The following is a 27,356-nucleotide window of genomic DNA, read 5'->3' as shown; positions in this document are numbered from 1 at the left end:
ACCCTTCCAAACATCCACTTGTCCTACCCCGCACAGCAGCAACAACATTCTTTTCAGATCCAAACTCTGATCACACGGGCATTTAATGGCCATAAATGAGGCTGTACAGTTCCCCTCAGTGCCACACCACACCACAGCGCACGGTTCACGTTGTCTTCTTTGCACATGGTGCCTGGTGTTGTGTGAGCAGATGGTCCTGCCTGCCTCAGACCCTTCAGCTGTGTCCCTGCCTATCCTGCACGGAGAAGTTCCTTACTCCTTCACCATGAGGCCCTGCACATTTACCGCGTTGGCTATCAGTCCCTCGAGGGGTGGATTTTCCTCCTGACACCAACCAGTGCTCCAGCCCCCTGGGGACACCAAGTAGGCATCCTACAATTCAGTTCTGACACAACTACCTGGAATTGGCATCCAACCCCACAGGCTTATGGGCTCTGTCCCACAGGACTGCCTGTCCCTCGGACACCAGACATGATCATCAGGCCCCCAGGTTACCCACAGTTCCATTTGACTTGGCTACAAAGTCAGACCCTCCCTCAACCCCCTTCTCACATCGGTTTGCTATTTGCTAGAACACAGAACTCAGGAACCCACTGTACTTACTGTTAGTGGTTGATTCTAAAGAATGCAACTCAGGAACAGCCACATGGATGAGGTGCCTAAGGACGAGGTTGAAGGGGGAGGGTGCGGTAGAGGGGCCGTGGCCTTTCTGAGTCAACTCCCCTCAGGCACCCTGACGTGTTCACCAGTCCGCAAGCTCTCTAATCCCGTTACTTAGGGTCTTCACGGAGGTTTCGTCAGGTAGGTAGGCATGGTTGATTAAATCACTGGCCATTTGTGATGAACTGTCTCCGGTCCCTCTCCCTTCTCTGGAGGTTGGGCAGTGGGGTGAAAATCCCAAGCTTCCAATCAAGGCTTTGTCTTTCTGGCAGCCAGCCTTCCCCACCCAATGTAGCTCTCTAGGAGCCCACCAAGAGTCACCTCATTAGAACAAAAGATGCTGTGGGGCACCTAGGTGGCTCAGTCAGTTGAGACTCCAATGCTTGATTCTGGCTCAGGTCATGATCCCAGACTCATGGGATCGAGCCCTGTGTAGGGCTCTGCACTGACTGTGAAGGCTGCTTGGGATTCTTTCTCTCCCTCTCTCTGTTCCTCCCCCCTCACACGTGCTATCTCTCTCTTCCTCCCTCTCTCTCTCAAAAACAAAAAAAAAAACTATATGGGAAAAAAATTAAGTACTAGCTACAAAAGACACAAAAATGTTGGCTAATAATGGTAATACTTAAAGTTGAGCAGTAGTTTATGGTTTGCAACATTTTATTTTACCCTTAAAATAACTGTATGATGGAAATAGAATGAATTTTACCATCATCCATTTTAAAGAAATGAAAACTAAAGCTCAGGAATCAAGCAGTTTTGGCCCAGGTTGCACAATTAATACAATTGACCTTTGAACAATTTCAGGAATGGGGGCACCGAACCCCTGCCCCTCACGCAGTCAGAATATCTGCATTTAGCTTCCGACTCCCCCCAAACTTACCTACTTACTGCCTGGAGGCCTTACCAATCATGTGAATAACTGCTTGGCAGATATTTTGTACGTTATCCGTATTATATCCTGTATTCTTACAAGCAACCAAGAGAAAAGGAGATATTAAGAAAATCAGAAGAGCAGTGAATTTACAGCCCTGTACCATATTTAACCAAAAGAACTCCACGTGTAAATGGGCCTGCACAGTTCAAACCCATGTTGTTCAAGGGTCAGCTATAATTGGAAAAGCCAGAACTTTTCTGGTGGTCTTAGACTCCCACAAGTAAGTGCTTTTTCTTCAATCGTAGTAGGAAAAGTGAGATTGTTTCTCCTAGGTGCTATCAACAGTGAGTTACAGGAGTATCTGTGAGCCAGGTATCTGAAAGTTGCTAACAAATTATGGGTGTTTTTTTTTTTTTATTCTTTTTTTTTTTCAACGTTTTATTTATTTTTGGGACAGAGAGAGACAGAGCATGAACGGGTGAGAGGCAGAGAGAGAGGGAGACACAGAATCGGAAACAGGCTCCAGGCTCTGAGCCATCAGCCCAGAGCCCGACGCGGGGCTCGAACTCATGGACCGCGAGATCGTGACCTGGCTGAAGTCGGACACTTAACCGACTGCGCCACCCAGGCGCCCCGTGGGTGTTTTTTTTAAGTTTATTTATTTATTGAAAGAGAGAGACAGAGACAGAGAGACAAAATCCCAAGCAGGCTCCTTGCTCTCAGCACAGATCCTGACACGGGGCTCAAACTCACAAACCATGAGATCGTGACCTGAGCCGAGATCAAGAGTCGGACACTTAACCAACTGAGCCACCCAGACGCCCCCAAACAAATTGTGTTTTTAAAAAAAGATCCAAGGAGTCCACGGATGGAAGTTGCAGCTGGATCCAGGCCAGCTCTGCTCCCCTGGGGGAGGCCTCATCTGAGAGGTGACAGCAGTCAAGCGTCCTGGGAGTTGGTGTGATAAAAGCAGCCTTGGAAGATTGCCCAGCGGCTGGCCCTGTGTTCCTTTTTAGTTTTTCCCATTTCCAAAGACCAAAGATCAAGGAAGGAAGAAGAGAGAATCATTATTTGAGATTGAGCAGGATTTTTTAAACTGTAAGTTAAGTTAATGTGGGCTCACTTGGGACTGACCTAAGGAGGTGGGTGGGGACTTCTTCTTGCATCTTGGCAGATGGAATCGTTACCTGGACCTTTATTGGATTGCAGGCTCTTTTCTGAGCCTCAGGCTGTCCTTTTCTGTTCTCCGCAGATGCCCCTGGGGTAGGAAGTGCTCTCAGCTCAGTGCTCTGGGATTAACACTCAGATGAACCACAGAGGACTCTGCCGTATTCAGGACCCCTACCCACAGCCTCTGGTGGCGGTGCAGGCAGGAACAGGTGTGCAGGTCAAATACGCCTTGACCAGCCTTTTTACCCATTCTTTCCTGTCCTTTGGAGCCTTACCCACAGTGTCAGGGAGAGGCCCTGCAGGTTGTTCCTAACCACAAATGTAGGTGTGGAAACAGAGTGCAACAGAGTATCTGAACACCGCCTAATAAAGAGATTTTACAATCAAGTTGGAAGGGAGATTTGAGGTCATCAAATCTAGTACAGAAATCCCTGGGTGCCCTCCCACTCCAAAGGCCCCCAAATCTGCCATGTATGAGAATTAAGGGGGCTGTCTTTGCAGAGAAATCCCCAGGCCTTATCCCAGAAGAATCTGCTTCAGTGAGGTTAGGGGTGGGGCCTGGCGGAAGGTAGCTAAACCATTTGAGAAACGTGTAGAGATCATAAAATCTGACAGGCGGGGACTGGGCCTGTTTTCTTCTTCGCTGTTGTTTCTCCAGCAGTTGGCACAGAGCCCCGTGCACAGTAGGATCTTGGTGAATACCTGCTGGCTGAGGGCTGAATCATGCAGCCTTTTCCAGAACTATGCCAGTATTTAAAAGCTGCTCCCTAGAAAGGCAGCCTGTTTCCATTTTGGCGAACTCTAAGGGAACTTACAGCCTTGCTTATAAGAAGCAAAATCTATCTTCCTTCAGTCTTCACTCATTCAGCCTAATTCTGCCTTCTAGAGTGACACGGATTCTAATTCCTCTTAGAGGGGATTATCCCTCAACTATCAAGGTCAGCAAGAATGGGGTCTTTATCTCCAAATGAAATCGAGGTTGACTGGAATGAATAAACTAGAGAAGAACCCCCAAGGCAAGAAAATGATTGGAGAGAAGACCTTTTTTTAACTAGGGCACGTGCATTCCAACGCAAGGATGCACAGTATGAGCCTGTGGTACATAAACCTAACCAAGAGTCTCCAGGAACCCCATGAAGTAGATCCCTTTACCATTTTCCAGAGGAGGAGACTGAGGGACTACGAATTGACCCAGGATTACCATTCAAGTAGAATTTGAACAAGGTGAGAATTATATTCAGGTTCAAAGAAAGGAGAGGCAGCTGGGTTGGAGAAGCTTGCGCATAGAAAACACAGCCAGCAAGGAGTCAGCACTTGAGCCCCAGCATTGGATGGTATGTTCCCAAGCACCTCACTCCCTTTCTCTGGGCTCCACCTGTAAAAGCAGGCAGTCCCGGAGTGAGTACTCAGATCTTTGCTGTGCCTGGGACTTTCGGTGATCCCAGAGTGACTTCAGGCAGAGTTATACTGAGGATGTAGGATGTAGGGAAACGTGCAGATTCCCGAAACAGTCCTTTTCAACCCATCCAGGGTTGTTTTAAATACCTTTTGTGTTGCATCTTCTCAGGGGATGCTTTATTATTCCGCACCCACTAGCAGAGGGCATCCAGGGCAAGGAACAGTCCTTTCAGGATGTGTAGTAAACGGTAATGTGATACTATACGTTTTCCTTATTACAGCCGTCCTGTGCTCAGACATGCATTATTGAATGGTACTATTAAAGACTTTTCTATTTTAAAATAGCTTATTAGAATAAATATGAGGTTGAAAAGTCATTGTTGCTTTCTCTGCTGATACTACGGACAGCCCCTAGCTATCACATTTTAATATTCACCTGCTGGTGCAAGCAGAGCAGTTTTGATATGCAGCGGTGATTAGTGGACTTTCTCTGTGCATCCAGGAGCTTTCCTGGGGGCGGGGGAAAGGAGGCAGCCCTGGGAGCATCTGCAATCCGCGTTAGAACTCTGTTCCTGGCGTTTACCTGGAGAGGTTAACCTGTAAGCATCCATTTCCATCCCATTCAGCTAGAAAGAGTTTACCAGTTCCAGATGGGCTAGGGTGGTCCGTGATAGATTTTCATCTACCCATCCATGCTATACTGGGCCCCCAGGAACACTAAGCTTTTAATCAAGGAAGCAAAATTATCAAATTTGCACCTTCCAAATATTTTTACATAGGCAGAATGGAATGGCACGGCTCCCCTCAGAGAAGGTGATCAAGTGCGATCTGCCAAGTAATCTGGGAAGAAAATGTGATAAGGGGGTGACAGAGCAGGCGAGGGGACAGGTTTGAAAAATAGCAGATAAAATCTGTGGGGTTTGGTTATGGCAAGGATGTGAAGAGCAAGGAATTAAGAGAAGATGCTTTGGAAAGTGGTCTGAACTGGGATGGAGATAGGTGACTAACTTCCTGTCAGTGGTACTTGAGGCCACTGGAGCAGATCCTGTCATCCAGGGATAAAATGTAGAACAAGAAGGAGTGGGGAGGGGGGCAAGGATGGGAGTTGGGGAGCACCAGCATCGAAGGGGAGGCAGGGAAAGAATGTTCAGAGGGAAGAAAACAGCCAAGAGACTGGTGCAGCTGATAGCTTCAGAAAGGCACGGCAGGGCCAGCAGGACAGGATGCGGGCAGTAGGGCCAGATTTCGCAGAGTCTAGTGTGTGCAGCCGGTGTGAGCACTTGATAGGAAGACTCAGACACCATATGCATAGTGACCATCACCGTGGAGAGGAAGGGCAGTGCCTTAGGCAGGCATCTGCCAGGAGCAGGGCTCTTTGCCTGTGTCACTTGACTGCACATCCTTCTTGGAGGCAGGAGGTAGATTCTGTCCTTGCCCTTTTACAGTGAGGAAATAGAGGCTCAGAAAAGTAAGACCGTGGCCAAACCATACAGAATCAGGGCTAGACCCCTCTTCATCTGGGTCACAAACCGTTTGTCTAATTCACCATGCTGTCTGCCTCCCTCCCGGCCAGCTGGTGGGCAAAGCCCAGCATGCCCTGTCCATGGCCCCATGTGCCACGTGGAAGCATCACCATCCCCCTGCTTCTGGGGCTTCACCTCCTGAACGGAGCTCTCTGCCTTGAGTCAAAAGCTACGGAAGGAGGGAGCAAGGGGAGTTCCCAGCCTGGAGCCATCCGTCTGCTGGCTGGTGACACCGACACCAGGGCCCCAGCAGAATAGCAAGCTTGTTCGCTCTTGTCTGGCTGTTAGTGGTGATGTATGAATAAGCAAAGAAGACAGCTTCATTTTCATAAGTTAACTTGTGCCTGGAGTAAGGAAGACGGGGAACAGTGCACTTAATCATAACCACAGGGCTTCACGGAAAACAATGACAAAGCCTTTTCTGTTAGTCGGGGTGGTTTATTATAATAACTCCTAAGAAGACGAGACAGTGCGGGATGCTGAGCGAGGCAGCACGCCAGCGGCCGTGTTCTCCCCCAGCCCCCCGCACTGCCCCCCAAGAGGAGTCCCCTGGGACTTTACCTCTTAATGGGATGGCAGGTCTCGTGTGTTTGCATCATCCAGGTTAAGGCTTTAGACTTTGACCTCTGGAGACCAGATGCCATCTGGCTGATGAGCTGGGATTGGCAAAGCTATAAAGGATGGCCTGTCTTATGCACCGTCTCTGCTGAGAACGGTGTTGTGAGATAGCACTGTTATCAGAAAAGCTTGTGGGGAAGCTTGGGGGTTTGGAGGTCTGTGTGGACCAGCAGGTGTAGCCCACAGTGCAGGTAAGGATGCAGTAGACGACCCCGGGGAGACCCCAAGCCAGCATCACCCACCCTCCCCCACAGAATCAATTATTCCCTGCCCTCCATTCCTCTAACTTATCAGTGTTTCTGTCACTGCGGGTACCATGCTGTTTCATAATTGTTTATCTGCCTCCTCTTCTAGCTGCCTCTAGGGCAAGGACCGTGTTTTATTTGTCTTTGATTCCTTAGTTTCCGTGTGGTATCTGACACAGAGCAAACCCTCAGTCGATATTAAACAGAACCAAAGTCTAGGCAGAGTAAGGACCGTGTCAGCTAAGGAAGGATCGGGGGAGAAGGCCGAGACTGCTGATGCCTGAATCCAGGTGGATGGGACAGAAGGTGGGGCCAGGGAATTCTGGGTGTAATGATAAGAGCAGATATTTACTGAACATTTTACTGTTTTTCCAGGCATTGTTAGTGGTAACATTTGAATAAGCAAAGAACACAAAATAGTGCCTAGAGAAAAAAAATTAATTTTAAGGGATGTCCTACATATTCACTTTATAAATAAATGGGCACCAAGAGATTGAGTAACTTGTTCAAGGTTGCACAGCTAATAAGTGGAAGAGCCAGGATTGGATGTGGGCGGTCTGGCTCTGATGTTCGCTTTCTTCATCCCTTCACTGTCCTCAAGAAGCCTACCACTGGAGGCTGCCACTGAGTTCTGCTGGTTTGTCGGCTAGATTTAGTTGCCATAAGAGTTCATCGTGTGCTGGGGACCCGACTGGTGAACCTCGCCTTCGACCCTTGCCTTCGACTGTCAGGGACAGAGTTTCCACACCTGGATCACTAATTCTCAAACGTTAATGTCCTTTCCAATTACCTGTTTTGTTTTTTTTTTAATTTTTTTTCAACGTTTATTTATTTTTTTGGGGACAGAGAGAGACAGAGCATGAACGGGGGAGGGGCAGAGAGAGAGGGAGACACAGAATCGGAAACAGGCTCCAGGCTCTGAGCCATCAGCCCAGAGCCCAACGCGGGGCTCGAACTCACGGACCGCGAGATCGTGACCTGGCTGAAGTCGGATGCTTAACCGACTGCGCAACCCAGGCGCCCCACCTGTTTTTTTTTAAATGCAGATGACCAGACCCGGTGACCGGAATTCTTATTTAGAATTGAGGCATGAGAGAATTAATAGATGACGTGAACCCCACCTTCCCAGACACTGAGCCAATTTAAGGGTAAAAGAGAGCAAAATGTCACCTTTTTAGTGCAAGTTAAATTGGAGGGCTTACTGTGGATGTTTGTCATATCAACACTCTGAGTTGGAATTGCGCCCCCCCACCCCGTCCCAAGAAGCGTGGGGCAACCGTGGCCTCGTGGAAAGGGGCCTGCCCCAGGAAAGGACAGGGTTAAGGTGACCCTCTGTCAGAGAAGGGATGGAGGAGGGGTTAAGCAATGTAGGCTTGTTTCTCTGAAGCTCACCAGCCAGGCAAGTCCTCCTGTGTACATAGAGGAGACAAAGGGTTGGGGCTAGCAGCCAGGAAATTCCTCCTTCTAGAAACCAGAGAGGCAGGGGGAAGCTGCTTCTGGGTCAAAATTAATGTCTAGGTTGACGCCCAGGAACCTGCAGTTAATAAGAACCTCAGAAGCACTCAGTTCTCAGACCACAGTTAGATAAAGTCCTAGAAGGACCTAACTGTTGTGCTAGATTGACCTTCAAAGAAAAGCTTGTGGATGGGCTTGCTCTCTTCCAGAAGCTTCCAGGGGAGCTTGGATGATCTGTGAAAATAGTTATGACTTACAGAGTGCTTAATAGGTTTCAGGCCCTATGCTTAACCCTTAACACACATGAAGTCATTCAGACATGTGTAGACACAACAGCCCTAATGTTTAGAGACTGAGGCCAAGAGAGGTCAAGTAATTTTCTCAAGGCTACACAGCTGGAAAGGGCCAGGGGCAGGGGCAGGGCCAGGAATTGGGATCAGGCAGTGGGACCTGAGGTTTCCACTCTTTACCTCTAGCTACCCTGCTGCATGGTTCCCTGTGGATGGACAACAGACCTCTGCAGGATAGGACACATCAGACAGTCCAAGGTACTCACAAGCCCACTTGCAAAGCCCAGCTGCCCTTTTTTTCTTTTTAATTTTTTAAAATGTGTTATTATTTTTTTAATGTTTATTTATTTTTGAGAGAGAGAGAGAGCATGTAAGCAGGGGAGGGGCAGAGAGAGAGGGAGACAGAGAATCTGAAGCAGGCTCCAGGTTCCAAGCCATCAGCACACAGCCCAACGTGGGGCTTGAACCCATGAACCATGAGATCATGACCTGAGCTGACGTCAGCCACTTAACCGACTGAGCCACCCAGTCACCCCATTGTTCTATTTTATTTTTGAGAGAGAGACAGAGACAGAGTGCGAGCTGGGGAGGGGCAGAAAGAGGAGGAGACACAGAATCTGAAGCAGGCTCCAGGCTCCAGGCTGTGAGCACAGAGCCAGACGTGGGGCTTGAACTTCCAAACTGTGAGATCATGACCTGAGCTGAAGTTGGACACTTAACCGACTGAGCCACCCAGGCTCCCCAACCCAGCTACCCTTTTAATCCCTGACAGAGCAGCTAATGAATCCATCTGAAAAAGCAAAATGAAATCTTAGTAGCTATTTATTATTTTGCATTTTGTCAACCAGCGGATGTTAAAATTACAGCTATCATGTTCCTAATTAAGGATTTTTTAACCTTAAAGAGGGCTGGCATGTGTAAGGAGTCGTATGCAACCATCATGAGAAATGCAGCCCAGGTGCAAATTGAGAGGGGAGTTTGGATAACATTAACTTAGGTTAATCATGTATGTCACTCCTTCTCTGGAGATCAAGACCTTGGGTTCGAGCCTTGGGCAGAGCAACCAACATAAACATGCTTTCAGGTGGTGCCACCCCACCTTTGCAGTTTTCCATGCAGGTGAGGAAGATGCCAGATTTGCCAGAGAATGTGTTGGTGAGTAGGGGGAGGGCAAAATGCTTTGCAGCTTCAGAAGTGTGGGGGTACTAATACACTACACTAACATTGCGGGTCTCCCAGTCGGGAGAGGTTTATCCACCAGACGTCATTGATTTAGTATATTTATTGGCACCCGTTAGTGTGTTGGATACCACCCAGTCCTTGCCCTCGGACTAATGTAGGTGGATATTTACAAATGAGGTGTGGGTGTACCTGCATATCACCCACTCTGTCCTTTACAGGGCGTAAGTCGGCTATGCAAAACATGACAGGAGGAAGTGCTAAATAGAGCTGTCTCCCATCTCGTGGGAGCGAAGGTAGAGTGACCATTCAGACTCAGGGGTGTTCATAGGTGGCTTCATGCTAGATGAACGGGAAGGGTTGACGGGCAGGCGTTGTCTGGGGGTCAGGGCAGTTCCCATCAAGCAAGAGCCAAATGAGCAATAGCCAGAGGTGAGAATGTAAACAATAAAACTGTACATTTTCATTTGTCAGGAATGAAGTGTGGTTAAATAGAGAAAACTTCTGGGGTGCTTGGGTGGCTCAGTTCGTTAAGCAGCCAACTCTTGATTTCAGCTCAGATCACGATCTCATGGTTCATGAGATCGAGCCCCGCATCGGGCTCTGCACTGACAGCACAGATTCTCTGACCCTCCTTGCTCACTCACACGCACATGTACTCTCTCTCTCAAAATAAATAAACTTAAAAAAAGGAGAGAAAGCTTCTGAAGAAGTAGATTGAGGCAGAACACAGTTCATGGAATGCCAGAGTATGCGATTTGGACTTCGAAGGTGCTGAAGATGAGCATATCTGAACTTCAGGTGGCTACCCTAAAAGTCAGTGAACGATCATTCCCCTGTTGTCATTTTCGAGCATGTGACAGACACCATGTTCATTGTACTGAACCCGGGGTCATTAGTAATTATGAACTGGATCCCTCAAGGACTCTGTGGCCCCCCTGCACCCCAACCTCTGTGAGAGGTTATCACTGTTATGCCCAGAATTCGTGATCCCCAAAGACCACTAGGGAGCCGAGTCCGATGCAAAAGCAAAGAGCCTTTATTCGAGCTAGCTCGAGCTCAATCCCCTACCTGCACAGCAGCAGTGAGATACCAGGGAAAGAGAGCGAGTTTCAAAAGGACAAAGGTTTTATTGGGGCCTGGGGGCAGTTGGTGAGGTAATGGCTATGGCCTCAGCCGATTGGCTGGGGAAGGGTCCTGGGGAAGGGTCGAGTCCTGTTAGGCAGGTGAGGGGGGGGTTACTCAAGGGGAGGAGGTGTGGTCAAGGTGAAGGACACAGAACAAGATGGAGTCGGCTGGCGTAGGCCCGCCCTTTCAATCACGTGGACTCTGTAAGGAGGTCACAGCATCGGGATGTGGCACACATCTTTCTCAGCTGAGGACAACCTGCTTTTCAGATCTCATTGTTTTGCATGAACATCCCAAGCTCGTTGCATGTAGAATTGATTGGCTCTTGCACTTCTTGAATTGTTGATGTGTTTTTCTGAGGGATTCTACAAGTTTGGGATGTGATCATATACAATGACAAAGTGGGTGGTAGTATTTTTCCCATGCCTCTAATTTATGTATTTGTGCCGGGGTGATGATTTAGATAGGAGCTCGATAAATTGATCAAATAAATTACGCCGAGCCCACACACCATCATTTCAGGGAGCTGCCATCACACCAGGGAGGTTCTATATCATGCAGCATGCTGTTCCGGGAGAAATGTCGTGTTTTTCTTAACATGCTGCCAGGCTTTCATTTGGTCAGAAAGGTCTTTATTTCTCAGATTGGCCAATAATATCAAGATTTTAGCCCCAGAAGGCATCGCTTAGCTCTGGAAGACCATGATTATTAGTCATGTGACCCTTAGCAAGCTATTTAAAATATCCAAGCGTCAGTTTCTTTTTCCATAACAAGGGTTTTTCATTCTTCCCACAAATGCTTGTTGTAAAGGCAAACGGGATGGAATTGAGATGGTGGAAGGAGTGTGTGTGTCGCACAAGTATTAAATTATGTGCTGGCTCCACCACTACCTGTGCACATCATGATCCCGGTGAACTTCAGTTTCCTGGTGTGTAAATAGTTGACGGTTAAATCCAAGGGAATGAATACCTTCTGCAAGTAGATAATGGGCTTGTCTCGTGGAAGATGGGTGGGTCTGATGCCTTGCTTGCCCTCCATAGAAGGCCTGGACTCCCAGGAACATTATGTTCTAAGAAATCAAGAGAAGTGACTGACTCCCCTAAGGTGCTGAGAAACTAGTCTAAGAGGCCTGGCTCAGCCGTGCTGTTGGTCCCAGTACAGCAGACACAGGCCAACGTCAGAGCTGAGTGCTGGGGACAGAGAAGCAATTGCTCTTCTAGAAAACACTCCTGCATTGACATGACACAGTGGCTTGGGGACTCATGATGAAATGGACGTGAGGGTGAAAACGCTGTGGGGAGGTGGCCAAAAGGGGGCTCTTCTCTGTGGGCTTCCATCTCCTTCACCAAGGGGCATTTCTTCCCTCCGATGGGGGCAGATGATCTCAGCTGATGCCCAGACAGCCAGTGAACTCATGTACAGTGGGGGATAGTAGAGCTGGAACACTTGAGGTGTGTCGGTAAATATGTGTTGCATGAGTTAAGGGATGGATGGTCAGCTGGTCAGCTGGTTGGTTGGCTGGTTGGTTGGTTGGTTGGTTGGTTGGTTTGGGATTCCGGTATTATCACAGAGTAACTGGGTGACCTTGGGCAAGTTAATTATCTGCTCCTTAGTTTCTTCTCTGTAAAATGGGGATAATAAAAATGGCGGGGCAAGGGGTACCTGGGTGGCTTAGTCGTTTAAGCATCCAGCTCTTGATTTTGGCTCAGGTCATCATCTGGTGGTTTGTGAGATCAAGCCCCAAGTCAGGCTGTGTGCTGACTGATCAGATCCTGCTTGGGATTCTCTCTCTCCCTCTCTCTCTGCCCCTCCCCCATGCACGCATGCTCACTCACTCTCTCCCCCTCTCTCTCTCTGCCCCTCCCCCATGCACGCATGCTCACTCTCTCTCTCTCTCTCTCTGTCTCTCTCTCTCAAAATGACTAAATAAACTTAAAAAAAAATGGCGGGGCTGCCAAAGTTTGAAAATTAAATACACTAATACAAGTTAAGCACTTAGATCAGGACCTGACACTTAATAAAAACTACAATAAGATTTACCATTACTATATCTCCTATTCAGTACTTACTTACTGTTCCGTGTGGCTTGGCTTCTTTTAAGACCTTTGCTTCCTCTGTACTCTACAGGTCAGCAGGTCCTGGGCTTGGTAGAGAACCAGAGTGACTGGTACCTTGGAAACCTGTGGAAAAATCACCGTCCTTGGCCTGCCCTTGGAAGGGGCTACAACACAGGTAAATCGTGAGGGTGGTACATGGTGGGGGTTTCAGAAGGTGACGTGAGGGTTCAGTGTGCCTTCCTCTGAGGGAGGAGGCAGGCAAAGGATAGGAGGAGACCACTTGGTTGCCTGAATTCTGCAGTGGATGGTACCTACACAGCTGACCTTCGGTTCTTTCTTAGAGCCACAACTATAGTCAGCTTGGCTGTCAGTTGCAACCTCAGCAAAAAGCCTCCCTCCTGACTCACCTTCAGATCTAGATCCCGTTGGGCTTTTTTAGAAGTATGACCTCTAGGTCCCTTGGCTCCGTTGATACAAAGATCGTTCCACAGTGACAAAGAACCCGACATTCAGCTTCTTACCACGACAAAGATTTACTTTCCTCCCATTCCATGTCCGTGTGAGGCCTGCTGGATCTTGCTCAATGTAGGCATTCCGGATTCATCTGGATTCATCCTTCCCGGTATAGGGAGGAAAGTAGCAGATGTCCTATTGATTCTGAAGGTTTCTGGTCAGAAGTGACATAATTTCTGCTAATAGTTCATTGGCTAATGGTATCTTCATTCATTCATTCTGTGTTCAACAGCTATGTATAGACTGCCTGGTGTGGACTAGACCCTAGACCCCGTGCCAGGTAGGCCAGATAACTCCCATGACCTCACAGAGTGTATCAATAAGAGACTAGAGCGACATCCCTCTCCTTAAGCTCAGGACTGCCAATGTCTATTGTTGCAGTGCTTCTGGATCCTTCTGCCCTTTCTCCTTTATCTTCTATTGCCACTGCTTTGGAACCTTGCTCTTGAAGGATGTAGATGTGTGGCCTGTGTCAGGATCAAAACTTGGAGCTCAGGGGGCAGTAGGTTTGGTGAGGCCCAGAAGGACTGGGACCCGGCATCTGAGACCAGCTGGACTGGGGTGGGGCGGGTGTCAGGGGATGGCGCCACCTAAAAGGTCCTGGGGGCTAAAAGTCAACTCTGAGAGCTGAGGGTCAGGTGCGAATGCAGGGGCCCTGGAGGCCAAAGAAAAATGGATGACAGTCAAGCTTCCAGAGGTGAGAGTTCAGAGATGGGGTCAAAGCTGGAGGAGGACAAGGAAAGGAAGTGTCAGAGTCCATGTCCAGAGGTGCCAGTTAGGGAGTCCTGTAAAGGCTGTCCTTTGAGATGGGGGCTGGGGCCGTCCTTAGCTGACATTTGGCAGAACATCCAGGCATGCCTCCCTCTATGGAATTTTTTCCTGTGATACCTTCCAGGCATTACAGCCTTCTTTGAAGGTTGCAGCTAAGGAATTTTAACAGGCCTTTCACACACCTCCTGGAGGCTCCCCTGCTGCGCTGGGCATTAACCCTTGAGTTGCTGGATGGTGAGGATGTCTGAGGAATCCCTGAGAGGGGCCAGGCTGGGGGAGGGAGGCAGAAGGGCTCTGAGCACCAGCTCTCCCTCAGCTGGTGTAGAAGTATTTTCATAATGGCTAAGGCAACATCTCTGGTCTCGGCATACCAGCTGAGTATGTACTGGCTGCTTTCTAGAAGTTACTCTGATTCAATCCTTACACTAACCCCACCAGGCAGGCACTATTCTTATCTCTATTTTATACCCAGGAAACTCACACTGAGAGGGGTTGAGGCTCTAGTCTGAGCATTAAGGAGGCTGCCTTGTTAACTACTGACCTTCCTAGGTTGAACTTCACTGGCTTCAAGATCAAGAATACTATACATTGTGGAATTCTGGACTCTTGTCTTTCAACCGTCTGGAGACGAGCCTAGAATTTTGCCTCATAAGCCTCCAGGAAGTTTCTGGAGCAGAAGAGTCTGCTCTGAAATGTGGCACTCTGTTTCTTCTCCAAGCAAACCTTCCCACAGGGCTTTCCCAGTGTATTTGAGGCTAGACCCTTTAGGAACCCACTGTGGGGCCAATCATATGCCTTCCTCCCACCCCACCCCGTTCTTTCCTTTGGTAAACGAATTATCATCTGATGTTGATATTTTGTAAAAGCCTGAATTCCAGTACATTCACTCCAGGCTCTCAGGAAGCCCGAGACACCCATGTCTGTTGGGTGGGATAAGGGAGATTTCAGGTAAACCCTGGTATCTGTCTTCCACAACACAGAATAATAGGCAGTGTCACACAGAGATATATACTGCAGTGGTCTCGAGGACACAGCATCAGGGTCGTGGTTATCTGTGTCAAACAAAAACCACAGGTCATCAATCTGGGTTTGCAGGGAGGAGAAGGATGTGGCACACTGGGGAATTTATTATGACAAAAATGACACGTCCCGTCCTGCCTCTCCCAGTTTGCCTCAGTGTGAGGTCAGGAGACATACAAGTCTCTAAACCACCTCCAGCTCCTCCTTGATATGCCAAGGCAGTGAGTTACTTTCCCACTTGCTGCTGCTTAAAGGGCAGAGCAGATGAGGAAAACCCTGTTAGAAGTGATGTGTCCATTTAAATAAGCCAGTGACACCGAGTGATCATTATAAAAGGATTTATGCGACATCAGAATGCATTGGCTTTCATGATGGGGATTTGTTATTTTAAGACTAGGAATTGTACCACACATCAGTGGATGAGTCATGAAGCACTTAGATTCTCGTGGAAATTGAGGACTCTGCTGGGAGGGAGCCCGCTGCCCTAAATCCTAACAGAAAGCAGGCCTCCAAAAGGGGTATCTCCAACAAAGCCCCGCGTTGAGACTTCTGCTTTGTCTTGGCAAACTCTGGCAGATCCATGTTGGAATCGTGATTCAGCCACTAAGTGCCCATGTAGGCTTGGCCAAGTTAGTTCACCTCCCTGAAACTTAATTCTTTCCCCTGTAAAATAGGATCATAGTACCTAGTATGGGGGGATTAACAAGGTAACTAGTTCAAAAGCCTAGCCTGGTGTCTCGCACAAAACAAGTGCTCAGTAAATCTTAGTTTGTGCTCCCTTGGATTTTCTGTCACTTGTCCTATGGGGGAATGGAACCCGTCCTCTGCTTTTAAACTGGTGGTTATGTGACGTTTGTTAAGGTCTTCAAAGCCCTCTCAGGTCAGAAAAAAAACCTGAGATTTTCGCTCTTCCCTAAATACAGTGCAGCCACCTAGCACTTTTTCTCCTGTTTCTCTACTATCTGGAAAAAGTTACCTTTTCATATCATTTTAGAAAAAGAGATGATTTTACTTCATAGACCAGCTTCCTAACTGTGTTTTACTTTAAAAATCCTCGGGGGTGGGGGAGAAGCATAGGCTGTTTGAGTTGAAAATCTGTCTTCAAGAGATAACTTTATCGCTTTCCAACATGGTTCCTTTTGGAACGCTACTCAAGCTCTCTGAGCCTTGGGTTTGTTTCTGGGAACGGAGAATGAATAAGCCCACCCAGAACCCATTGTGAGGCTCTGTTGTGGTAGTGTAGCTACAAGGGCCTGGTGAACTGAAATGCATTAGGAGTCGGTTGTAGTTTTTATATCTCCTCCGGACCACAGCTTAGCTGAGTAACTGTTTTCCAGTCATTTAGATTTGTCCACATTTATCAAGTTCAGCTGCATTCACCAGGCATCAGACCAGACACTTTACTATGCACTATCTTCATTAATTCCTAGAATTGTCTTGTGCAGTAGACATTCCCCTGAAAATAACCAGCCAGCTTCCTCCTTCCTTTTGTTTCTCCTTCCCAGTCTGCTTGCACAAAGCCCACAGGGCCTAAACGATTAGAGCAGATCTGTTCGCCATCTCCCACATCCTCCCCTCCCTTCTTACCAGAGCTGTTTACAACTTAATTCCATCTTCACAGAACTGCTGAGCCACAGCAGCTGTGGACGACCAGGCCGACCCCAGCACAGTGCCTTTGCCATGAGCACTCGGGTGGAATTAAAGGGCACCTCCCACATCCTTGCATCGAGATGGGTTCATTTCCGACCACTCTGTCCATTCATCATCTAGGTGCGGGAAGCTGTCATTCACCCAGCATTCAGCTGTCTGCAGGACTTTTTTTTTTTTCTTTCCTTAAATAAGATTATGACAGGCTCATTAAGATTCAGCCCACTTCAGTTCCTACGCTGACGCTGACGGCGAATATCTTAAAAACAAACACCAGCAAAGAAGAGAAGGAGAAGGAAAGCTACAAGTAGCAGGTGACCGGAGAATGGGGTGAGAGAAGTCAGGCCGGTAGGAAGGAGATGCTTGACAGAGAGGTTTGTTTGTGGACGATCCCAAAGGTTACTCCAGGACAAGGTGCGTCCTCCCCGAGACGAGGTTGTTAACCAGAGGATGTGCTTTAAGAAACAATTTAAAAATAAAATGTATCCCAATTCCTTTCAGTTTCCAAAGTAGGCCAGAGACAGGCAGATGGAGACCTGGCTCTCCAGGGAGGGAGGAGGAATTTCTCTAGGAATCCTTGTCCACAGAACAATCGAATGGGGACATTCAAGGGTGGACTCAGCTCTGAGGCTAGAGCACAGTAAGAGGTACAAGTGGAAGGTGGAGGCCTGGCAGAGCCAGGTGCCACGGTGATTCCAGGGCAGGGATTCAAAAGGAGCCAATGTTTGACCACTTGCCAAAGAACTGCTAAACAATTAGCTTTCGAGGGCCGCCCAGAGCGTGGGATGTCCGCTGACCCTTTGCTCTGCCCCTGACCTCCAGTCTTCTGCAGCCCAAGGCAAGTCCTTTCATTTCTCAGAGCCCTCCTTGTCTCTTGGCTCAAGAACTAAGAACTGTTTGTGCTCTGAAGGAGTATTAGTATTGGATGATTTGTCTGCAATAATTGCTTTCAGAGAAACTAGCTTTAAATGTAGTTCATTCAACACATGCTACTGAATGTCTATATTCAGGGTAGAAAAAGATTTGTAAACAAAAAAAAAATGAGTGCTACCAAGAACTTTCCTTTAAGAAGATTGTGGTTTAGTGGAGGAAAGTTTGCATATCCACAGAGACTTAGGGTGACTTGAGCCCCTAGGATGATTGAGATTCAGAGTTGAATGCTGATCTCGCAGTAAACCTCAACCAGCATTTTCTAGACTAATTCCAGAAGGCATTGCAGGAGATGTTGATACATCTTTAGAAACTATGGACAGATAAGGTTGAGAAATCTGTACACTAGATCCTTCCCTTAGAGATTCAAATTGAGTATTGGTGTATTCGAGATCCTGGAAAGTCAAAAGTAAGGGAGGCTTTTCAGCCCAGTGGATTTTCCACTCTTACTTGATCCTAGGGCTATGGAAAGAAGTTTGGAAAAAAAACTACTTCTACACTAATTCTGGGGACAGGGATTATGACTTTTTGAGCTCTGTATCCCAAGCTCGTGGCACAGAAGAGTTTAAATAGAGTTTGTAGAATAAGCCCATAGAAAGATGCTTGCCATTCAAAGCATGGTTCGCTCAGTAGACATGTCTAGTCTATTCTGTACTGTATTTTCTCATCCATCTCTGTACTGTAAGGATGTAGACATGCTCTTACTGCACCTTCTTAGTCAACATCTTCAGTGTCATTGCATGTCTGAAGCCAGTTGCCAGCTCTCCAAAGCCTCCTTCCCATAGGAAGGAATTCTGTGTGAGATAGCTTCTAGATCTTCCACCATCCTGTTGGGTTGGCCATTTTAGGAAGCTCCAACTTCTCTGTGAGGGCAACACACTGATCTGAATGATACGTTCTGGATGTTATCAAACTGTCAGAGGTTCACGCCTCCACCTGGACATTTCTGTCCGCTCTTCTGAATCATTTAGAATGTCTGCTTAAAAATGTCAGCTTTCAGGCTCTAAACCACATAAAGTGAATCTGAATCTCTGGAGGTGAGGCCAAGTAACTGTGCTTCGAAGCGTGCTCCCTACGTGATTCTGATGCATGCTAAAATTTGAGAGACAGCCTCCTGGTACACACTTTTATTGCCATTTGCACATCAAACTCACATTGAACTTGAGTTCAACTGAGAAGCTCCATGAGTGACTGTTGAGCCAAAGGTTCCCCATTCTGTACTTCTGTACTAGATTTATTGACCCCAAAGCACAGACTTTATATTTATCTCTAGTTGAGTTTTATCTGATTTAGACCCATCTTTGTCTCATTTTATTTGACTTCATTTTAGTCCTCAACTTAGGGTCATCCACAAAAATAATGAAAATGCCTTCTGTTCATTCAGCCAGTGGCCTTGCCTCATTTTTGTAACAAATGTTTTGAAGGCTTTTTTTACAATCTTGGAATAAAATTCAAAGGTTACCTATATTACACTGTCTACAAATACAATTTCAAAAAAAAAATCGATATAGTGACCTGGCTATATAATTTACAGAAGAAATAAAAGGAAATTAATTTACTATAAAATAATATTGACTTCACATGTAATTGCTCAGGCTTGGCTCCAGTGGAACCAGGACCTGATGGAATAGTCAGATGCTTCTGTGCCTGTGTTCAGGGTAGAGCCATCTTCAGTGTGATGCTGACAGTGTTGAACATCACCAATGGGGCACTGGCAATCCAGATTCCACGAGTGGTGTTTGTGATCTGTGAGATGTTTTCCCAAAGTGGTAACCATCCCTTGGCAAATTATCAGCTAGCAGGAAGTATCCTCCTCCCTCAATTTGCACTCCAAATTCATTGTCTATTATTAAAACCATTGAAAAAAACATCACTTAGTTCTGTTTCTGTAAGGAGTATGAGTTTCAGGCTCAGATAGTTAGAATGCCTAAACACAAATGTCCAGGGGGACCCATGGGATGCAGGAATAGTCTTCATTGCGGTAGCCTTTCCTGGGAAGAAGAGGCATCGCCCCCATGGAGAGCCATGAGTTCAAGGCACTGCAGCTGTTCAACAGATGGACCCAAGTGCAAAGCCGTGACCTGCTTGTGATCTCCCTCAAGGTTAGCATCAATGAATAAGATAATATGCTCCCCTCTCAGAGGGAAAATTCACTCATCTAGAAGTCTCTGTAGCAATACTGCCGCCAGCTACTTCTCTGCATTTACACTTCTTCTAAGGCTCAGTGAAGTTACCCAAAGCTTGTTCACTTCATTTCCTGAACCAGAATGTCCTTTGGCCTTCGTTCTTCTTCTTCTTTTTTTAAGTTTATTTATTTTGAGAAATAGAGAATGCACAAGCAGGGGAAGGGAAGAGAGAGAGTGAGAGAGAATCCCAAGCAGGCTCCACCTGTCAGCACAGAGTCCAACGCAGGGCTCAGTCTCACGAACCAGGAGATCATGACCTGAGCTGAAATCAAGAGTTGGTTGCTCAACCGACCGAGCCACCCAGGTGACCCTCCGTTTTCCTTTTAAAACACAGTATTACTTGTGGAAATGAACAGTTGTGGGTTCAACTCATGGCTCCATCTGGTTCTGGCTCCATGATATCCGGGCATCTAATAGTCTTTATCATATCAGGACTTGAAGCATTCTCACCTCACAGGGTTGCTTTGAGGACAAAATTAGATAATATTTATAAAGTGCTTGGGGCGATCTCTGGATCAGTCAGTGTCAGATATTAGTACTTTCTTTTTATATTTGAGGTTCCCCGGGGCTCCTCGGTGGCTCAGTTGGTTTACTGTCTGACTCTTGATTTCAGCTCAGGTCATGATCTCACAGTTTGATGAGATTGAGCCTCTGTGCTATCAGTGCAGAGCCTGCTTGGAGCTCTCTGTCTTCCTCTCTCTCTGCCCCACTCATGTTGGTTCACTCTCTCTCAAAATAAATAAACTTTAAAAAAATGTTATGAGGTTCCCATAGAGGGAAAACAGTTGTGGCTCTTGAACATGGTTTGATAGTCACCCTATCGTTAGTCCATTGAAGAGGTCTGGGCCTGAGCACTCCCTCCCCAGCACCAGCCATCCGTGTGTTCAGTCATTCGCTGGACACATAATCCTCACGCACCCAGCATGTGCGACTTGCCAGGTACCTTTCTAGGCCCAGGGGATGCTGCAGACAGAGCAAAAAGGAGCTGTGTTTGTGGGAGGTCCCTTATTGTAGGAGAGAAGCAATCCCCCTCTTGTATCCTGTGATGCCCTGGTGTCAGGCGCTCCTGAACTCACTCAGCTGCAACCACTCTGCCTTCCCTGCTGTTCCTCAAACACACCTGTTTAAACCTGGGGGGGCCTCTCCAGCTTCAGAGAGCAGCCTCACTCCATTGCCTTTCCCTGCCTTACTCTCCTCGGTCGTGGTAATTGCCATCTGACCTACGATAATTTCCCTCATTTTCTTTTTAATTTTCTGTCTCTTTCCATGAGGATTTAAGTTCCTCAAGGGTAGTAATTTCTGTCTGTTAATTTCCCTGCTTTATCTCCTGTCCGTAGAATCACGCCTGGCATATATTAGGCATTGAGTAAGTATTTGTTGTTGAATGAAATTAATAACTTTGGAAGATGGTAAGTGTTTTGGAGACAGTAGCACAGAGCAGCGGTCATCAGTGGGAGTTGGTGGGGAAATCTGGCTCTTGGGGGACATTGGCACTGTTCAGAGATGTATTTGGTTGTCACAGTGAGGGAGATACTTCTGGCATTTAGTGGGTAGAGGCCAGGGATGCAGCCAACCCAACAATACACGGAAGGTCCCCTATAAAAATATGTCCAGCATAAAATGTTTACGCTTCTGAGTTTGAGAAACCCTGATGTAATATGATGTGCTGAGAAGCATAGAAGGGAATTGGATTCTTCTGGAAAGAGCCATTTCTTTAGGGAAGGGCTCTCTGGGAGGATGGCATTTGAGCAGCAGACCTGAAAGGAAGGAAGTTGGCAGCCATGCTGGGTTCTGCAACAGCATTCCAGAGAGAACGGCCAACACAGCAGAGGCCCCCAGCAGGAGTAGACCTGGATGTGTATGTTCCTCTCATGGTCACACCCCACACCCCCTGGCCACAGGTGTCAAGCACACCTTCACCAAGCTATGGAGGATTAACCCATCTCTGGGCCATTCCTTACCTGCAGGGTCCAAGCCCTCCACTAGAAATCTAGTGATGCTCAAAGCAGGGTCTTCAAGTATGCAAGATTCAGAATGCCCCCAGATTCTGCCCTGCAGGCCCTGGGAGCTCTGACTCATGTTAACACACATTGGAACCTTGCATCTGGTCCTGTTCTCCTGCTTTGGTCTAGGGTTTGTAAAGATCACCACTAGCCCAGAGAGAATCGTGGCAAAGTGTAGCATCATTGGAAGGGGGGCATTCTGGGCCGGTCCTGGCTACCTCTCCAGGCACATGGCCCCTCCTCTTCCCTGCACATTCCTGTTTGGCCACACTGGCCTCCTGACTGTCACCCAAATGCATTCTCACCCCTAAGCCTGAACCCTCTGCCTGGACTGCTCTTTCCATTACTACCTTCAGTGCTCTGCTCAGACAGCCTCTCCTCAAGGTGGGCTTACCTGGCCTGCTTCTCCCAGGGAACACTCCCCATCCCTCACCCTGGTTTCTTTTGCTTCATTGTGCTTTTCATCAGTGTTATAAAAGACACATTTTTTATTATTCAGCTGCTGCCTGTTGTAGGCAGATGGGCCCCCGAAAAATGCCCATGCCCTAATCTTTGGAATCTGTGATTCTGTTACGTTACATGGCAAAAGAGACTTTGCAGCTGTAATTACAGACCTTAAAATGGAGAGATTATCCTGGATTATCCGATGTGCCCAAAAATCTAATCACAGGAGCCCTTGAAAGCAGAAAGCTTCTTCCACCTGACAACAGGACAGATGTTACAGAAGGGGAGCCAGAGAGACTGGGAGCGTGGGGAAGAGTTCTCATGCCACCCTGGTGGACAGTGTGTGACAAGGAGAGCAGGTAGCCTTCAGGAGCTAATGCATGCAAGGAAGAGGGGAGCTTAGTTCTACAACCACAGGGAACCGAATTCTGCAAACAACCTGATGAGTTTGCGGGTAGATTCTCCCCTAGAACCTCCAGTTAAGATCCCAGCCTGGCTGACACCTTGATTTTGGCCTTGTGAGACTAAGTGGAGAACCCAGCCCCACCCCTAGGATTCTGACCTACACAGCTACAAGATAATGAATGTGTGGGTTTTAAGCTGTTAAAGTAATTTGTTATGGCAGCAACAGGAGCCTTGTATCCCTGTCTTTCCCCACAAGAAAGCAAGGTCCTTGAGGGGTGAGAATCTTGTTTTGTTTGCTCCCATGTCCCCATCCAGAACAGGGAAAGTTCTCAGATATTTGTTGAATGAATAAATGCATTCCAGCTTCCATCAATCCTGCCTTTCTGGACATGGAAGACAACTTGGAAAGTCACTGGTGGGAAACCATCTATGTCCCCATGTCTTACAGGATGTGCCCATTCGATAGGCATGCACTCAGCAGGTCACAGGTGCCTGGCATCAGGCCCTACACTAGGAGTAGAAATTAAAGTCCCGTGTGGTCTCTGCTTGCACCCCCATTTCCCCTCCCCCCACATGGTCACGTTAGATTTAAAGTAGGAAGTTAAGGACAAATACAATGCAGTTGGGTGCTGTGATGGAGGGGTGTGCCCACAGTCCCTGCTTGCATGCATTGAGAAGTGTCAGCCAAGAGGACTGGAGGTGGGGATGGGGGTGGGGGTGGACATTCCAGGTCAATAGAGCAGCAAGCCCCCCCGCCCCCCAACTTTGCCCCTTGCCCAGGCTAGGAGATGTAGAATTTCTTAGCACAGAAACCAAACAGCCCATGGTTTGGGCTTTTAGTTTAGTCCAAGATGTGACTTGTAGAGTATGTGCCCAGCATGTGGGGAGTGGTGAAGAGCCCAAGTTCTGGCTCCTTCAGTGGCCTTACAGCAACCATACAGTGGTCACTTAGGCACATCCCTTCACCTTTTGGGTTTTGTTTTGTTTTTGTTTTTTTTTTTTGCCTTTCTTGTAAAATGGGAGTGTCGGTACAGACTCAGAGGATTGCTGGAAAGTGTAAGTGAATGGAAAATGCCTGGCAAACAGTAAGCACTCAATAAATGGTAGCTAAGACTCCTGGCATAGCAGTACAGAGCACAGTGGTAGGCCAAGAGGCTGGGAACTTAGGTAGGGCCAATGTCTGAATGCTAAAGGGCCCATCCAGCTTCACTGGACAGGCTGGAAGGTTTTTAAACAATGCACAGCTTCACTCTTGGCCCTAGGGAGAAACTGTCCTCACCCAGCACTCTCTTCCCTTTTCATGGTCTCCATTTAAGTCTTGTCTCTGAGCCAGGTTCTCATCTGAGCACTGGGGTTACAGCCTGTGCAGACACTTTGCTAAAGCGCCCATCAGCAGGCCCAGGGCACTTAACCCACCACATTGCCTTCAGTAGCTCTGGGTTCTCTGTAGTACCCTCGCAAGGCAGCCAAGCAAGAGCCCCCCTCCACTTGTCAGACTTGATGGGGGGCCTCCAATTACCCTGAACTGCTGAAGTGTTTTCCTAACTGCAGCATTCTGAAAACATGGCAAGATTTTTCATCCCCCACCCTCCTGAGCAAAAGCCCCTGTTCTAGAAGAGTTTCTCTGTCATTTGCTTCCTTCCTTCCCCTGGCATGGCCTCATGAGAGAGAATGTGTGTTTAATTTAAGGCTTCCAGAATCTGACCTTAAGTGCAAGAAGTCTGCTTCGCGACTTCTCTCATTCTGGGATCTTTTCGCCTGAACTATTTTCCTTATAAATGATTCTGTTTCCTGGGTAGCTCTGACCAGGGTCTCACGGTTTTCTTCTCTCTTTGCTAAGTAAATCATAAAGAGAAAACCAAGAACAATAGTAAAACTTGCCCACTGGCCTCCACTGGGCCTCATCTGCAGTTGTCCAGGTGAGCTAGAATGGCCTCATCTGTCACCTAGAGAAGGGGGTGCAACTGGCTGCTGCTGAGCTTGTCCTTAAACTGCTATGCATCCTGAACGGAAGGTAGTCCAGCCGCCTCTCCAAGCCTCGGTGTTCTCTGCTGTGAGTTGAAAGCAACAGTTCTGTCTTAGTCCATTCAGGCTGCTGGTAACAGAATACCTGAGACTGAGTGGCTTATAAATGACACACATTTATTGGTCACAGTTCTATAGACAGGGGAAGTCCAAAATCAAGGTGCCAGCAGATTTGGTGTCTGCTGAGGACCCTGCTTCCTGGTTCATGGATGGCCATCTTTTTCCTGTGTTCTCACATGGTGGAGAAGGCAAGGAGCTCACTGTGGTCCCTCTTATAAGGGCTCTAATCCCATTCATGAGGTCCCTGCTGTCTTGACCTGATCACCTCCCAAAGACCCCCCTTCCTAATGCCATCACAGTGGGGATTAGGCTTCAACATAGGAGTTTGGGGGGCACACATTCAGTCTGTCATAATTACCTGCCCTGAAATGTCACCCTACTGCTGAGAAGGTAAAAGCGTAGAGATCTATAGAGCTGAACAAGGTTATCAGTGTTTTCTTAACATCTGAGCGCCTGTCACCAATCCTACACCGCTTTGTTAATTACATATCACCACTTGCTCCTCCAGCCTGATCACACCTGTTTTATCCACTTATCTTCAGCCATTCCTCATTCTGCAGCTAGAAACCCTCTCCCCAGGGCATATGGCAGTCATCTTCATAAACAGGGCTTCCTGTGCCTTGATGTTTGAGAGGGCTCTCAGGGGTCTGAAAGTCTCAAATCCTGATACCTACTTAGGGTATTTCAGGGCAGAAGTAGAGATCTTGTAAGGTGTATGTATAGTGTGTATGTTTAAAAATCCATATTCTGGGGGCGCCTGGGTGGCTCAGTTGGTTAAGCATCCAACTTCAGCTTAGGTCATGATCTCACAGTTCGTGGGTTCGAGCCCCATGCCGGGCTCTGTGCTGACAGCCCAGAACCTGGAGCCTGCTTCAAATTCTGTGTCTCCCTCTCTCTCTGCCCCTCCCCCACTCTCACTCTGTCTCTCAAAAATAAACTTTAAAAAAAAATCCATATTCTGGCACATAGCAGGCACTCAATAAACGCTTTCTGTAGAACCTGGCACACAATGGGCCTTTCAGAAAGACCTTTAAAATTCCACTATAGACTCTGCCAGGTGCTGTGAGAGCACTAGATTACTGCCAAAGAATTGGATCACTTTTTTTTTTTTTTTTTAATTTTAAACTGCATGTAAAAAACTTTAGACAACAATCCATGTCCACATTTGTTGTAAAGGACAAATAGTAAAGAAGTGCAGTGACGTACTAGAGCCTTGGCTTGTGAGAGCCTGTGGTTAAACTTTCAGGAAATACGAGATCTGGTTGTTAAACACAACTACTATTTAAAATCAAATTCTGTAAAGTTACCATTAAATAAGTTATTTTTTAAACAGGTAATAAATGCTCAAAACTCATTACTTCCTAAACATCTTACTACTATCTGTGTTCTTAAGGTTATTTATATCTGCCAGATTTATACGGTGGGAGTAGTGTATTGTGATTTGCTACTGCACGTCTCCTCCCAGCTCCAGCAGTGACACTGTGTTAGTAATTTGAAATCTTCCACAGTGAGAGTATTTACACCATGGGAATTGGCAAACACTACAAATCAGAGCTTGTCTTTCTGCAGATGCAAATGTTAAACATTTGCCAGCATCTAACCGAGATGCCGTAATACGTGAAATCCCCTCTCCGCATCACCTTCCCCAAGGTTAATACTTCTTCTGCCTGTGTAATTATTTCTCTTTACGTATGCATCTCCTTTTTAGTTATGTGCTCTGTTTACTTAAAAATAGGATGTTGGGATATCTTTCTACATTGGTACATAAAGTTGCATTTTCTTTTTAAGAACTGCATGCTTTTTCCATTTGATGAATGTGCCATAATTGATCTCATTTCCTGATTAATTGCTATTTTAGGTGCTAGGCTTTGCCCCCCTCCATTTACAAACAATACACAGAAACATCCCTTATATTTATTTGTTTGCTTATGTGTATTTATACACAATGGATTTTAAGAAGGGGTACTGCTATATCAAACATTGTGGGGGCACCTGGGGGTCTCAGTCAGGTAAGCATCCAACTCTTGATCTCAGCTCAGGTCATGATCTCACGGTTCATGAGATCAAGCCCCACATTGGGCTCTGTGCTGACAGTGCAGAGTCTGCTTGGGATTCTCTCTCTCCCCCTCCACCACTTTCTCTCTCTTTCTCTCTCAAAAATAAATAAACTTTTAAAAAATCTTAAAAAGGGAGCACCTGGGTGGCTCTGTCGGTTAAGCATCTGACTTCAGTTCAGATCATGATCTCATGGTTCGTGAGTTTGAGCCCCGTGTCGGGCTCTGTGATAACAGCTTAGAGCCTGGAACCTGCTTCAGATTCTGTGTCTCCCTCTCTCTCTGCCCCTCCCCCACTCGCACTCTGTCTCTGTCTCTCTCTCCTAAAAATAAACATTAACAAATTTTTTTTAATCTTAAAAAAACATAGATATTTTAAATTTTTTTAGATTAGAAAATGCTAAATGTGTGGCGATCAGGTGAAAAGAGGTAATATTTAAAAGTAAACTTAAAAAAAGTCTAATGTGTGTGTGTATATGTATGTGTTTTGTTTTCGGTGCTGGGAACACAGTCTGTATATTGCAGAAGAATCTGTATTTTGCCAAGTACCTACTTAATAGGAATTTGCTGTAGACTGAATGTGCCCCCTCCCCAAATTCATAAGGTTAAGCCTTAATCCCTGATGTGATGGTATTTGGATATGGGGCTTTTGAGAGAGAATTAGGTTTACATAAAGCCAAGAGAGAGGGGCCCTCATGATA

General features: G+C 47.0%; 1 protein-coding gene across 4 annotated transcripts in view; it reads left to right on the top strand.

Moving 5' to 3' along the window:
• LARGE1 (LARGE xylosyl- and glucuronyltransferase 1) overlaps positions 1–27,356 on the top strand; it is a 538,054-nt gene that overhangs the window by 411,179 nt on the left and 99,519 nt on the right. For all 4 annotated transcript variants that reach the window (XM_053226710.1, XM_027070898.2, XM_053226711.1 and 1 more), the window contains one exon: positions 12,668–12,772. In XM_053226710.1, coding sequence (XP_053082685.1) covers positions 12,668–12,772 — 105 coding nt within the window. The remainder of the gene's footprint in view (positions 1–12,667; positions 12,773–27,356) is intronic.

The sequence above is a fragment of the Acinonyx jubatus genome, chromosome B4 (assembly GCF_027475565.1).
Source record: "Acinonyx jubatus isolate Ajub_Pintada_27869175 chromosome B4, VMU_Ajub_asm_v1.0, whole genome shotgun sequence".
Classification (NCBI taxonomy): Eukaryota; Metazoa; Chordata; class Mammalia; order Carnivora; family Felidae; genus Acinonyx; species Acinonyx jubatus.
Note: the sequence above shows the minus strand (reverse complement) of the source record. Positions and strands in the feature narration are given on the sequence as shown.